This window comes from Sinohyriopsis cumingii, unplaced genomic scaffold (genome assembly GCF_028554795.1).
Source record: "Sinohyriopsis cumingii isolate HCF-2022 unplaced genomic scaffold, ASM2855479v2 utg000273l, whole genome shotgun sequence".
Lineage (NCBI taxonomy): Eukaryota > Metazoa > Mollusca > Bivalvia > Unionida > Unionidae > Sinohyriopsis > Sinohyriopsis cumingii.
This window is the reverse complement of record NW_028315884.1, coordinates 200,333-216,954: the sequence shown is the minus strand read 5'-3', so window position 1 is coordinate 216,954 and position 16,622 is coordinate 200,333. Positions and strand designations below refer to the sequence as shown.

Sequence of the window (16,622 nt, the reverse complement as noted above, 5' to 3'; positions counted from 1 at the left end):
GCATTATATTAATCTAACCCGTGCATCTCCTTGAATATGTGTCACACAAGAAAGAAATTGTTTTCATTTATAAAAGCAAAAGTTCAAGTAATTTTATTAAGAAAAAAAGAGACAGGCCTTTTTAGACAACACAACATAAGCTGATTACCTCTATATAACGTAAACGGTTGTGCTTATTGATCTTATTACATATTATTACTATATGTGAGATTATACAGCTGATTGCATCTGAAATAATTAAAAACTAAATGTGGTCAGAGATAACAACCATTACTATCTAGACTACTTAACTGGCAGTAGTTAGCATGACTTTGTGCTGTGTCATGTATGCACTGCTGTGGGTGACTTCACTTGGCTAATTTGCACAGAGTAAAGAAGGCAAATTGGAACAACCTAATTCATCTAAAGCTAGGTAAATCAAAGAGATGCATGATGCAGAAAGCAACGTTCCTACAGCTTGTTTCCTTAAATGATTAAATTGAACATTAATGATACACCACTCCCTCAAAAACACGCGCCCTGATAACTCGCAAACCTGCTTATAACGCAGGGTCAGGCATGGATCCCATTTTTTTTTAAACCAGAAAATTAAAACATTGATCCCAATTTCTTGAACTTGAAATCACAATCAAACTTGGAAACTAAAACGTTGATATATCGCTCATTTTATAGTCTATAACAGTATATAAGACCTGGAAAGTTTGTTCATCAGTTTGAAATTATCATTTTTTAATAAGGAGTCATATAATTGATTACATTTTCTTTTTAAACGGCATTCTTAGTATGCCATAATAAACGTTATGCAGGGAAATTTCAATCAATGAAAATGTCACTTACACCTAGTGAAGGCAGTACATTAGTATTTAAATGCCAAATAATTTTTATTAAGTGACATTTATGTTTTCATTTTATCTTTAAGTTCCCCATAAATGTTATTATCATAAATGCAATATTTATGTAAATGTAAAAAGTGCAAATCTACCTTAGCAGCTATCTCCAAAAGAGTTTCTCTGAGAACCTAGTTAAGTGCTGACCGTAATTTTATAAGTGACTTGCGGAAGTATTTGTTGTATTGTTGCACTGAATTGAAAGCTGGCTTAATCAGCAGTATCATGTTAATTGTATCTTTTGAATCAAATAGAGAAGGTGGAATAAAAGACAAATTAGAAGGCACGCAAATCCTACAAATTTAAAATCAAGCGGCCCCGGTTGTATGTTGGTTGAACTCTTTCTCTTCAGTTGAGACTTGAACACTTATAAATGCCACTGTTTATGTAACATAAACCAACTTAAATTAACCGAATACTTCATAACTGTGATCAAAGATAGCAAGATAACCAAGCGAAAGGAATACTTCGTGAAGTAAAGAACTTTGATATGGACAAGTGTGGTCAAGCACGTTTCATATAATTCCTGAACTGAAGGATGATAAGATGTTTCACTATTACTTCCGTTGAAATCACATAATCAATATTATACTGATTGATTGAACAATACAAAAATTGAGTTTCTCACGAAATAATTGTTGCTAGTTTTTGGAAAAAAAGGAATCTTGTTTGATAGTTTATCAACTGTTTAATTCCCTGCTAGTTTGACTCCCAACTTGGCACGAAACTGTTCAAAACCACTATAGCAACCATACTAATCAACAAACCAAAAAGCTGGGATTTAATACAAAGATTATTTCGCGTACATGTGATGGTTGTTGAAACCAGATGGAACAATCTTTCACATGTTGGACGTTTTGAATAATAAATGTTATTTATACATAATACCAAACCACTACATAAAAAACGTACCATTAACAATTATTATCGATGTGATTGTAAAAAGAGGATTCAGTCATTAAACAACCCAGTTCCATACGTCTCCGCTGTTTTCTCGAGGTCGAATCAGATTTTTTCACTTTTTGGAGGTTCCTCAATAATTCTAGCCCTCGCTTATAATGCGGTCTATGTTTGTGGACCCCACTGTGTGCAAGTTATCGAGGTTATGTGTACTTCGAGTGAAGTATTAAGAACAACCACATCAGCTGTATTCCATTGTCCAATGAATTTTAAAGACAAACACAATTTTTAAAATTGAACGTTAGTGTGATTGTAATTATGAGTGTATGCATACACACCTACATAGTGTGCGTGATGATATATGGCATATGACAATGCTAGGAGTCTACAACATATTGTTATTCAAATTTTGTTTAATTGCTATAAATATAAAACATTTAGTTTCTTTTATAACAATCTTATTTAATTATTTCCATTTGCTTTAAGATGATTTCCTATACATCATGTACCCTGATCATGCTAGATACCTCAATACACATATAAGCGTCAACAGCCTTCCCCCATGTCTGGACGACTGGCAGGTTGAAGCCTATACAAATACGTTATATCTTATGTGTTTTCATACAACATTACGTAACACCATTTTTACCAAGATATCAAGTACTGTCACATCATGAAAACATAATGACATATTTTCCATGTATTTTCATACAACATTTAAATGTCACTCTCCTTATCAAGATATAAATTCTTGTTAAATATTTAAAAAGTAATATGGTATATTCACCATGTATTTATATACAACAGTTCGGTATCACTCTCCTTACCATGATGTCACCTCTTGTCGCATCATCAAAAAGTTCTTTCTGCTGAATGTATATCATCACAGCCTTAACATTTAGATTCTTCATCAACTCTGGAAAGCATTGATTCAGAACAGTCCGATGCCATGATCCTGAAAAGAGAAACAACTCATTTAGTATGTAATTGCACATATCTCATTTATACTTGTCTAATTAATTGTGACAAATAGGAGGCTTAAAAGACTCGCCGGTGGCCTAGTGATCAGAGAGTCCGCCTCAGATGCGGGAGGTCCTGGGTTCGATCCTCGGCCGAGTCATACCAAAGACTACAAAAATGGTATTAACATCTGCCACGCTTGACGCACAGCATTAAGCGGTTAGTGTTATGACTGGTCGGTCTAGTGTCATGATATCGTGACTGGATGTGACATGATGCTACATCTCTACAGCATGATGCACCAGTGCTTGACATGACTATAAACGACCACACTGCAGACATAATAGTCGTACGACTGACTTAAAAATTAAAAATCCAAATCACACACACACACACACGTCTCTCGTTTTTTTCTTGTTTCTATTTATGAGCAATGGGGGTTACACTTGTCTCATTCCTGCTTTTATAATTAGCAAAGACCAATGGCAAGGCTACAGTTATATGATTCATACTTTGATAAATATATATGACCAATGGCAGGGCAATCAGATGAGGTCTAATGTAAGCATGTGCATTTTCCCCTTTTATATGCAAATGAAGCTCTAGTTGTCTGTTGAAAAGTAAAATGAAGGCACAGAAGGTTGATTTTGTCCTCCGGCTGTAAGCCCAGTTGCGCTTGCCCAGTTAGTTCTGAATTTAGCTGTAATAGTATTCTGTTGGAAATGAATTGATATATTATACATATCCTATTTGTTTATATTACGACCTACCATTTTGATATCAACAGTACGACAAAAAACATAAATTTTCAACTCCATGTTGAAAATATTTTGGGAATTTTGTGATAGTGATAAAAAAGTCAATCACCCTTGATAGTAAATTTTTGAAGTATCAAAAATGTGTAATGGCCACAAGCAACTAAACATATTATGAGCTAAGGAAATAACCTATGTCTGGTGGTTAATAAATATCAGATGTAAAAAAAATGAATGTTGTTTGACTAATATAATAGAAGAATTAACATAATTTTTGTATTGGTATATTATAAATAAAGGTTTGAAACTTATACCATGTTAATTTAATTGCTGTTACTACTGGTACTACTAAATATAAACTGGTACATATCATGAAATCAAGGTTTTGTGATGGGTGCCTGTACAATAATTTTCTTATCAGTGATTTTTCATTTCAAAAGTCTCCTTTTTGATAAATCATTTACATAATGCATGTGTTTTGCCACTCTAATCCTTCACGTATAGTAACATCTACACACATTGTCATCGCCGGGGGCGGATGTGGGAGATAAGCACCCACTTCCCTTGGATATCTCCCAAGGGCTTGCGTCTGATAGAGCCTCTAAAAACTAAATTCAGCTCCAGGTCTTCACAAGTGGCTGAGCCTGTTTAAACTGATTGCATAAGAGATAACAGGCGAGTTTCTGGCGCCCCAAAACCAAACCCTTCGGGCAGATGGGGCTCGTTAACCTTGGGTGGTCGCCAATCTAGGAGAAGGTAAACTCCGATTTCAAACCTTCGCTGCCTTGCGACTATACCCTCTCATGGGGAAGGCTAAGGAAGTAAACTCCAACAAAAATCCGGAGACGGAGTCCCTAATGCGACTTGGCATTGATTTCAGCGTCATCTGGGCAACTCCAGCGACGCAGCTGGTGCCATGACGTATCGGCTTGTCCCTTCCCTTGGATCCATCAACTGCGTGGAGAGGGGGATCAGCTACATGGGCAACATATGATTCTCCATATAACACTGCCCAGGCTTGCGCCCTGGAGAGGATACTCCAGCTTCGTTCCACAGCGTCGAGACAACACGGGAAGCAGTAGTTTACCAGTTATAAGTCACCGCTCGATTGGCGTAGAGACATAAGCCAGGGGTTGCTTCTGACTATGGGAGAAACCAACAGGTTTCACTGGACAAACTGGGTAAACCTCAGCCAATAAGGGGCCGTCCCACAGTTCGCCTGCCTTGCTGGGTGCATAAGGCTTACCTGGAATGTCCGGACCATGCTGACCAGGCTTTCAGATGATCTCCATACAACCAGTGCTGTTCGAAAGACTTCAGTCATCAACGACGAACTTGCAAGGCTCAGGTTGACATCGCCTCGCTACAGGATACACGACTACCATATTCCGGATCCTTAAGGGAAAAGAACTACACATTTGTCTGGCGAGGAAAGAGCGCGGACGAAGCGATAGAGTTTGGTGTTGGATTCGCTGTTAGAAACACTCTGCTGGTGATGATAGAACCCTGCCAACAAGGAAATGGAAGACTGCTATCCATCCGCCTCCACACCACAACGGGCATGTCAACCTGATTAGGGGTGCAGGTCTTCCGGAAGCAAACTGCAGAGATTAGCAAGGTAGTGTACTAATGAATACTGGCTCAAGTTCTGTCAGAGGAATGTACGATGGCATAAAGAAAGCAATGGGTCCCACGAAGAAACTGACAGCACCACTGAGCGTTGGATGGAATACTACTCCGAACTGTACTCCAATGAGAACCACGTGACCAATGCTGCCATTAACGCCATTGAAAACATCCCTCTCATTGCCGAACTGGACGAGAAACCTACAGTAGATGAACTGAAGAAGGCATTATATAAACTGTCCCTAAGTAAAGCCCTAGGGAAGGATGGCATCACAGCAGAACTCATCAAGATTGGATGTAGCTTGTTGCTCACACACCTGCACGACCTCCTCTGCCAGTGCTGAGACGAGGGTGCAGTGCCTCAGGACATGAGAGACGCTAACCCTGTGAAAGAACAAGAGCGACAGAAGCGACTGCAACAACTACAGTGGCATATCACTTCACAGCATCGTGAGTAAAGTTTTCTCACGCGTCATCCTGAACAGACTGCAGTCGCTTGCTGACAGAGTTTACCCAGAGTCGCAGTGCGGGTTCCGCGCAGAAAGGTCCACAATCGACATGATCTCCTATGTCAGGCAACTGCAGGAAAACTGCAGAGAACTACGCAGACCCCTCTTCCTGTCCTTTATATACATCACCAAAGCATTCGATCTGGCAAAAATTGGTTGTCCACCAAAGCTGCTAAGCATGATATAGTCATTCCACGATTACATGAAAGGCACAGTGCAGTACGATGGCTCAACATTCGACCCCTTTGACATCCGCAGTGGAGTTAAACAGGGCTGAGTCCTTGCCCCCACGCTCTTTGGCATTTTCTTCGCAGTCCACTCAAGTACGCCGTTGGGACGTCCACAGAAGGGACTTACTAGCACACGCGATCAGAAGGCAGACTGTTCAACCTGGCACGACAGAAGGCAAAGAGCAAAGAGCAAAGTGCGTGAAATAACCATCAGGGACATGCTCTTCGCAGATGATGCTGCTCTAGCCGCCCATACAGAAGCTGAGCTTCAGCGCCTGATGACCCACTTTGTTAAGGCATGCGATGATTTTGGGTTAGCCGTATACCTCAAGAAAACCGACGTGATAGTTGAGGACGCGAACCCCCAAAGCATCATCATCAACAGCAACGAACTTGAGGTGGTGAGTCAATTTATGTACCTCGGCTCTACCATCACCATCATCCACTCGCTCGATGCTGAGCTCATGAAGCGGATCGGAAAGGTATCACTAACACTCTCCAGGTTGTCGCAAAGAGTGTGGAACAACAGCATCCTGACCCTGAACACTAAGATCACATTGAACCGTGCCTGCTTGCTAGGCACTCTCATGTACACCAGTGAAACCTGGACTCTGTACGCCCCATAAGAGAAAAGACTGAGCGCCGCCTTTGACATGAGATGCCTCCGACGCATACTCGGCGCATGTTCGGGATCACCTGGAGCGATCGAGTAACAAACAATGAGGTAGTCGAGCGCGCCAAGATTCCCAGCATGATCACACTCCTCCGCCAAAGTCGCATCAGATCACTGGGCCATGTACGTCGGATTGATAACGTACGGATCCCCAAAGACATTCTTTATTCGGAAATCGCCTCTGGCAAAAGGTCAATCGAACGGACACATCTCCTCTTCAATGTTTCTGCAAGCACGACGCGAAAGCACTTGATATCGATGTCAACACCTGGGAAAAGCTCGCTCTAGACAGATCAAGCTAGCGAAATGCACTGATCACTGGTCTGAAAGCCGGCGAGGACAAGCTACACTTGTTAGCTGATGCAAACGATTGTAGAAGAAGAAGTAACAGAACCAACCAATACCAGACGCAACCTTCATGTGCAGCAAGTACAGTAGGGCCTGCCACTTCCGCATTGTATTACATAGGCACAGCAGACGCTGAACAACCACCAACCGGGACATCTGTCATGGGCAAAGTTCCATCGTCTCTCGAGACCAACGGATGCCATCAATAACTGGGTATTTTATATGTCATTTTCAGAACAAGTTATAGTTGCAATGTCAATTGTATCATGATTTAAGTAAAATAACGAACACTGTATCCAGTGAAAGTCATTTAGAAGATCACATCATTGATATGCAACGATCTCACTCACAATCATACCCATATGTGATTTTTATTATATTGACCATTATTTTAAGTTTTATTGAAACTGGATCAGAACTATGGAATTCAGACTGGTAGCAAATAATGGTTAATGGTTGGATGATGGATGATGCATAACACATCATACACAATGGACACTGGGATAAGGCCTTACAGTCAGGTAAGTTACAAATGCAAGAGTAGTAGCATTAACAAATGTGTTAGTTCAACACTGCATTCAGTAAGGGCAGTAACTCTTGGAATAAGTGGTTCCAAGTGGACCTGATATTGCTCACCTGGACAACGTATAATTAACACATTTATCCAATACAATCCCATCTATACGGATTTGACCACGAATTTCAAATGGAAAGGAATATATTAGCAAAGTATGAGTCTTCAGAATACTTTCCCGATCACCTCTATAATATATAGGTCTCAAAACAAACATTCGTCTTTCTATCTATAACGTATAATATATATAATATACCGACAAAGGGAAATAACTCCTGCATATTATCACCCCTTGCCACCTACATTTGGATCAAGTTTAAAGCTGAGTGAAACATCATGCAATTCCAGGCTGGGAGGCTATCAAAGTATTGTGACTATGTACGTATTCCAGGATAAACAAAATGTATTAAAGAAAATTGATTACTCCTTGAGATATATTTCAAGTTAATTCTAGGAGACTATGTAGTGATTCCAAATTCAACAAGCCCTGACATGGCATGCATAACTTTTATTTATCTTTTTGTTAAGTAGGCAAAATCAAATTGACAATGGTATATGTTTTGTCTAATGCTGAGATATATGTACAAAGAGGCGTTGGAATGCGTTCTGTACCTGAAAGCTATAAAGGACGCTGGTATCTGAGTATCAGAAACGCTTTGAAATTGCCTGGAATGTCCATCTGCAATTTCCTTGAATGTCACGTGACTGGAGGGTAAGATTTAAAGAGGGACTGTCTTTCTTATCATCAATATTGACTGAGGCCTTGATCCTGTATTCCAGTGTAGAAGATGGAGGTGGTGGCCATTTTGAGTTTGATAATACTCGATAAATTGCCTGTATAGGCACTATAAACCAATACTCAGTTCTCTCTATGGTGGTATTTGAGTGTGAGCTAGAATAAGATTATATCCACACAGTGTGAGTGTATTGTACTGGTCGTGATCAAGACATACACCTGTATAATACATACATTTAGGTAAAGGCAAGGCTTGGTCGTCTTCTTAAAGGCTGTCATGATATTTTTCTGGAGGGTAAGCTGTGAGTAAATATCTAGCTGTATTTGTATGATGTAGTTGTTGGAAAGGTAAGAACAGCTTGTCGAAATCAAAATATGTTGGTACAGGAGTAGATTGTATGGCCAGTAGTGTAGACGGCAGCATTACTAGCGAAGTGGTAATGACGGATGAACAGACAGATCAATCAATATCATCACTGGAAAATTACAGGCCTGACTTTATGTGGTATGGTATGCTATACAATTAATAAAAAGTATGGATCATGGTCCAGATAGCTAGATGGTATGGTCAGTAACCGTGTCGGAAACATGCTGAGGTCAGCTAGATGGGATGGTTCATTAAATTCATTGTTTAATCTCATGCCCTTAGACTTAAATGTCCTAACACCATGCTCCAACATGTGGAGGTAAATTTGCCCATGGGGCTACATAGCATTGGGTTGTATTCCCCGATAGTGTTGAAATTTTGGGCAGGGACAGAAGAAAACGGAAGGAGGGGAAAAAGTTGGATTGAACTTAACAATATTGTCATCACCTGCTGTACCAAATTACAAACGTATAGTTCCAATGATGGTATGGATGGATAAGTCGGAGCCCCCTCAAAATGGGGGATGGAGGTCAACATTTAACTGCTCATAGACTCTGTATTATGATAAATACTCAATACATCAGTACTCTCACATTTTTTAAACTTTTTCAGCACTGTCAACTACACAGTGTCAGACCAATTATAGCATACGTGCTGCTTTTTATGTTCTCAAATGACAAGGAATAAAGAGAGAAAAAATACTGTTCAATGTTAACAGTTACTGAGGTACCCATTATGCTAAGGGTATTAAACATATAGACAACTTGCTGAAACATGAACTACAGATACATTTTTATATTCCAATATACCAATAAGATCCATTCAGTCAGAGAATGCAGAGAAGAACATTCAAACAAATATGGCCAAACGAGTAGTAGCGAGTTGATTGTTGGATGATGGATGATGTGTAACGTATGATGCACAATTGACACAGGGGGGCACTGTAAGGCCTTACAGTCATGTCTTACAGTCAGGCGTTACAATCAGAACTTGCAGTCACACCTTACAGTTAGGCCTTACAGTCAGGTGAGCTACACAGTCAGAATATTTTATATTAAACACTGCATCTAGCGTAAAGTCACTAAGGACATGAAGTCTTAAATAAGTGGTCCCAAATGGACCTGATATTTCTCACTAAAATACAATAGAATTATCAGCTAAAGCATGAGACGTTGACCAATCAACCTGGGTGCTTTTTTGTTGAGGTTTCTCCAATTCAATAATAGTACCATATAACGATTGGACAACTATTTAAATTTCCCATACAAGTTAAATTAGCGAATTTTTGTCAAAATGTGCATCTTTTGATATTTTTATATAACCAGTATAATTATCTATTTATCAACTTTCATAGCAAATCATCAAATAACATCTGCCATAAATATAAAATCAGACGCATGACTTTCAGAACATGACAAATCTTAGATAATAAGATACAATATAACCTCTTTTGTTTTGTATTGATATCACTCATTGTCAAACTTGTCCATGATCTGAGTGAGGTAAGCATACAAATGGCAAACAATATGGTAGCCAATTACATGGTAACGTCATTAAAATGCAATGATCTCACTCGTTATTAAACTCGTCTCAGATTGTTATGGCATAAACCTTTATTGCAAGTTTTCTCAAAATTGGATCGTATTAACTCCAGAGTGATAAGCCATTCTTGATGGTTGGCCAGTCAGTAATACGTTACACAACTGACACAGACACATGCCATCAACTCATAAATAATTGTTGTCTTAACGAAATTTTAGATAGGCACTGTATCCATCTGAGAGTCCAGAATACCATTAACTTAAATCCCGAACGACCCGATATTGCTTACCTGGCTAACGTCTAATTAACAGATAAATGCATGTGTGGTTGGTCAAGAAATATGGGTCAATAGGATGCATTCTATGGAAAATAATCCAATATAGTTACTCTATAGGTAATTTTATTTAAATTTCCAATATAATTACTCTATAGGGTAATTTTATTTAAATGTCCGGTATAATTACTCAATAGAGTAAATTTATTTAAATTTCCCATAGAACTTACTAACTCAAACATAATATAAAGGAGATAGTTGATTTGTTAAATGCATATCATTAGTTGATGACCAGTATATTTACCAACTTTGACAGCAATCCTTCAAGTACAATATGACTAGTTGTGCTAATAATATTGGATGCCACACAGATATACCAGAGAACACAAAATATCCTTATCTCAATAAAATCTTTTTTGACTTACCTTTATTGCTGTATTTGGAGGGTACTTGTTCTGTTGAGGCAACCTCGCCTTTCTCTAATATGCTAGATGTTTCTCCTGCATCTCTGACTTTAACAACAGTCTTTCCCTGATCAAGAAAATATTTGTTACCAGGAAATGTAAGGATTCAGATCATAATAATGACTAAACAAAGCAATTAGTATGACCATTTTAACAAGGGTTACCCTACCGTACATTCAAACAACATCTGATATACCCATTCTCTTCATTTCCATTTCTGGGAAATAGGAATCATACAACAAAAATGTAATGGCTTGCAGGTGGAAGCAGTGGAAGCAATGCTTAACACATTGTTGTAAGTTTTACCATGAAATTGTATGCAATAATGGATTTCCATTAAAGCATATATCTATGCGTTTCATATGCAAAATATGCTGTATGTACATCGCTAATAATATATATGCACGTGTACATATACAAATAAATGCTACATCAAGTAATTAAGGTTTGATGTCATCTTTAGAGGGAAGAAAGACCTTTTCCAAACATGTTTATGAGGTTCATTCACTGAAGTTGCGTAATGATGTACTCAGCAAATAGTCGGTCTAAGTGAATCACTCCTATTTTGTGATTTTATCTTAACAGTTTGTTTCTATCTAAAGTCACCATAAATTTGAATTATATACTTATGACTGAAAAATACCACACCAATGTTTACCATATGGCTTGCAAGGTACTCGAACCCACTTCTGTTCACTAAAAGGCATTGTACCCCACTGTTGTATATTACAAGCTACTGTACCCCATTTCTATACAAGTCACTGTATCCGACTACGGTACATTAAACTTATAAACTATTTGCAGAATTTACTAACTGTGCCTCATAAAAACACATACCATACATGAAAAGATGACAAGAATCCATGATAGTGATAAAGCAAATGTGCACAAAATGGGTAAAGTACATAAACCTAATCAAACTGTTCTAGGTTACAATAACAACAATGACAAATTAATTACCGATCATTTGCCTTTACACCATGTATACAACGCATTATATACTGGCCACTCCCTGAATTTTCGCGATTCAATCCTGATACAATTATAGTAATAATTTGATATACCAGTCTGTGGATTTCCAAAAACATTGTTTACATTCAGCACTGTTAACTCTGTAGACTGTCATGTTCCATGCATGTAGTGGATGTTCACTATTACATACTTATATTTCTATGACTTTTGAGTGAGTCGATACAATTTAATCTTCCCACCTCACGTCATGACATTGAATTCGGTGACGACATATAGTGCTAGGCTCATGACAGACAACAGTTTACTGATTCGTTTTCAGTGCAATGATTATGCGAAATGGAAAAGTCTAAACCATTCGCTGGAATAACTCCAAAAATTACAATGTGGAATTAAGAAGTCTAATTTATTCACTGGCATAACATCACTAATGATTACGTGAAATGAGGAAGTCTAATATAGTTCAATTCAAAATGTTGGTTCATCAAACACACCTTTGCAAAGTGTTGCTGCATAGACCAAAAGTCTGGAGGAATGGCAATCAGTGGGACTAGCTCCTATTAAGACTGTTGGAAAACAGTTGAAATCAAAACTCATTCATGATCCTGTAAACAATGTTATTAAACACTAGAATACAAAACTCAATAAATGTCTCATGAACGTAAAGATGCATAATAAATTGTATTAAAATTCTGCAAACCAGTCAGCAAGATGGTGATAAGAGCGAATAAATCTTGTAAATGTCATCAAGCATTAAATCACATCTCCTTCAAAATCTCATCAAAATAGGTTAGGTCAAAATATGTTAGCAAATTTGATTTAGGTCAAACAGTTCGGGGTAAAAAAAGGTTGCAGAAACAAAAGGTTGTGGGTAGGTAATCAGGGGCTATAACTCTTATAAACACTGACAGAGAAGATTGGAAATTTAAACTTTTGGAGGTCTCAGCGATATAAAGCATACACCATTTGGCTAAAATTCAACACTTTTGATTTAAACTATCTTGCAGACAACAAAAATATTGACAAACAGACAAACCAATGAAAAATGGATTAATGAGCAGAAAATATGGTAACCAAGTACTCCATCAAAATTATCAAGTAGGGTTGTAATAATTGTTTTATCTTGCATTAAAAAAACATAGAAATTATGGTGCACTTGAGTATTACCTCTTACTACTAGTTCTTAAAAAATAGCTTGATACCAGAACAATACATTTAGCGTTAGTATGGAAGGTGAAGGGAGATGAAATGCAAGAGAGATTGGTATATCTATACCTGACTACTGATCTTAACCAGTTCCAGGAAATCAGCTTATTGAATGTGAGTATTTCATCTCAATAATGCGAGAATTCAATAAATATTTGCAGAATATAAAGATATTTGTTGTTTTTAAGCTTTAAAACTAAAATTCTACAAGCAAACACACATCCGCACATATGCTAGTTATTCTAATAGACACCCTATTGGCAGTGCAATTTCTAGAGGGTGGATGATGAATACAGTACATCACTGTTTTACTGAAAACACAACATTGTTTTGCTTTTATCTAACAGTCGTTTTATTAGTTATGCATTGTTTTAATTATTTGGATACACCATAATGGATATATATATATATATATATATATATATATATATATATATATATATATATATATATATATATACATAATATATATGTATGGTTTACGTCATTATATTTACTACCCTTAATTCATTTTCGAAGCTAAGTTTATAAACTCTAGTACAATTTTATGTTAATGTTAAAAGCTATTTGCCAGTTATCGAACATAATTCTGTTTTGACAAATATTTAAGCAACATACTTGCTACAGGGATTAAAAAAGCCTCTAAACAATAACCCGAAAGTTTGATTGCATCTCCAGGGCACGTGTAAAGTGCAGAATTTCACAAGTAAGCTTGAATATGAAAACATGCTCAACACCTTCAAAATCATTAAAAACGGAAGAAAAGATTAACTATTATTGTCATGTATTAACCTGAATAGGCTTATCTTTTGTCAAGTCGCATGTGAAAAATTTTTGATACCCTTTCAGACAACTTCTATTAAACTATTTTCCAAACGTCTTGGGTTTCCTGCTGTGAGGTAAAAATGTGTTTTGTATTGGACTGGTTTTAAAATTAGGGTAGGTAGAATTTTTAAAGCATATATTATTATGATTAGTATATATAATGTACTAAGCATTGCAAGTACGGGTCTAAGCCCCCTCAATTAGATGCACATTTCAGGAGTTTTGTTTGAAATGCATTTTTTACTAAAGGGTGGAAAAGGTGCTAGGGTTGGCAACAAAAAATGGGATGGTTGGCTGACCGGAAACAATTTTGTTTGGCCTGGAGCAGTCACTGCTATTTTCAAAGATGACGGTGACTGAGAAACGACTGGAAGCTTTTGTGAATTTAAACCTGATCTTCCCACTCTTTGCATTTTTCGTTCTAGCATGGGGCCATCTTTTAGCAAGCTGATCCAGAATTACTTTTGTCTTGGCAGCTCTAGCCAAGTCTATTTATCTCAAATTTCTCAATATATTCTGAAAACATTATTATGACCTTTTTCTCCTAGCCAGCTCCACCGGAACGGATTTTTGTATTGACTTGTCATGGTTACTTGTATCAATACATTTCCCACTTTCAGCAAATTTCAATCCCGAAGAAGCCATGAAAAGATCTGAGTGTGCGAGACATTACTCGAAACTGCGTAATGAACGAGCCAAGCACTGAATAAGTCCCACCTTCACGGTTATCTTCTGGTATAATGTATTTTTTTTGTGTTTCATTACTTTCTTTCCTATTCGAATTACATCCAGGAACAAATATTCCAATTAAAAAATACGAGAATATAGTAAAACTATGAATTTTCCATCCCTGTTGCTACTTTCCATCCCTGTTGCTACTCAAACCATGATTATTAAATGAAAGAAGTTATATATGGATAGATCTTTAGAGCACTACTCTTCTTTCCTCAAACCAGATTTGTTTTTGTATAAAAGACATTACTTTTGAACTGATCATTAGAAGACTATTCTCCCTTCACCCTTCGTCAAACCAGATATTCGTGGCTAAAGGGCATTTAATATATTTTAGTAAACTAATCTAGTCATACTCACCTCATCCTCAAACCAAAATGCAAGCAGTTGTTGAGACACAAGTGTATGACTCTCATCATGGGCATGGCATACTACTTCTTCATACTCTTTGAGCAGCGGTACAGCAATCAGGCCATCAAGACTGTCCACATCACAATCAGGGCACTGTATATGTAGTTCAAACTCTAGACTCTGACCTAGTTGCCGGGATATGTTTGACAGGTTCACAAAAATGAACTGACTTGCTCCAGTGCACAACTTTGAAGATTGACCGATATCTGTGACTCCCATCCTAGTGACTCTGGCACATATGACATGGCCAATATAGTGTAGGGTCAGCCTGTGATAATGGTCAAGGGAAAACACACAAAAACCACAGTAGATTAGATTCTCAGTCTTCTTTTTGGCAATCGGCCATTGAGTTAAGCATGCACCAACAATCCTATGGAAAATTGGTGGTGGTAGAAACTTCCCTTTACTCACATAGCACAGAACGGATGTACTTTCCTTCTTAGGATATGGTTTAGGGGAGATAACTTCTTTTGGCGTCACATCACGGAGCATACATGGGGTAAGGTAGTAACCCTTTTTCTAAAAAAACAAGAAGGGTGGCATCCTTTCAGTACAACGAATCAAATGTAATTACATTTCCTTAACATAAATTTGCATGAAAGTTATTTGCGAATATATTGATCTTAAAAGTGCATGCCATGTAAAAGGAACAAAATAATCGGTATGACAATGCAAATATCAACCAGTACGGCTCTCCTATTTTATAACACCTTTTTATTCAACACGTTTTCAACATCAGCCAATCTATTCTCATAAATATCTACTGCACTTGATTTGGATATTACCAGAACATGTTTCTACAGCTAGAGTTTAATGCTAATTAGCCATTGTTAAACTCAAGCACTGAAACGGAAGATTATATATCGATCATTAGGTAGTATGATTTGCTATTGAGCGGCCAGAAGGACATGCCATGAACACTCGACGATGTTTCCAAAGTCATATTTTGCATTCAAGACCGATTGATGTAGCTAGAAAGACAATTATGCAGATGAGAAATATAGACTTTGCCACACAAAAATAAAACAGATAAAGATACGATCTCAAACAACACAAACTCATTAAATACTGTCAATAGTAAATGCTCATCATGTGAGTAAATAGTGTTTATTCTACTTGAATTGGTTAATTTATGAACAATTGTGTTTGTTTCAGACATCTTTGGATTTATGTCGATTACATACATGTTGTAGGCTTGATTTTCCTTCTTATTATACTATGTTCTGGGATTGCTAAAAGTGTGCTGCACATAATGTCGCATAAGTTAGTCGCTAATCATCATACGTAACTGATAATTTGAACAGAAAAAAATAATTATTGAATTGATTATAAAATCTCTTGACTACGCAATACATCTGTTCTGTTATATGTTTATTTCATTTCAAATTGGTACAGAATTGGTAAATATTTGACTGTGAGCCCCTAGGAAAAAATACAATTTTATCATCAGGCTGCATTGCCCGAAATAGCAATCTACAGTTATCGGGAATTGTTTGCGAGTGATTAACTTGATTCACATGTAGATATAAATTTTACCTGGCAAATATGTTTATTAAAATTAGATGCTTCTGTCATTTGTTTCATTGTTACTTACAATCTGATCTCATGTATAAGGCAATATGGGTTAAAATAAA

At 37.2% G+C, this 16,622-nt stretch overlaps 1 protein-coding gene across 1 annotated transcript in view; it reads right to left on the bottom strand.

The window, feature by feature from the left end:
* Positions 1-2,281: 2,281 nt before the first annotated feature.
* Positions 2,282-16,622, bottom strand: part of LOC149774374 (leucine-rich repeat serine/threonine-protein kinase 2-like) — a 72,924-nt gene continuing 58,583 nt past the window's right edge. Inside the window, exons 9-12 of the mRNA XM_089945358.1 lie at positions 14,938-15,507; positions 10,807-10,912; positions 2,626-2,742; positions 2,282-2,376 (exon numbers count right to left, since the gene is read on the bottom strand). Coding sequence (XP_089801484.1) covers positions 2,282-2,376; positions 2,626-2,742; positions 10,807-10,912; positions 14,938-15,507 — 888 coding nt within the window. The remainder of the gene's footprint in view (positions 2,377-2,625; positions 2,743-10,806; positions 10,913-14,937; positions 15,508-16,622) is intronic.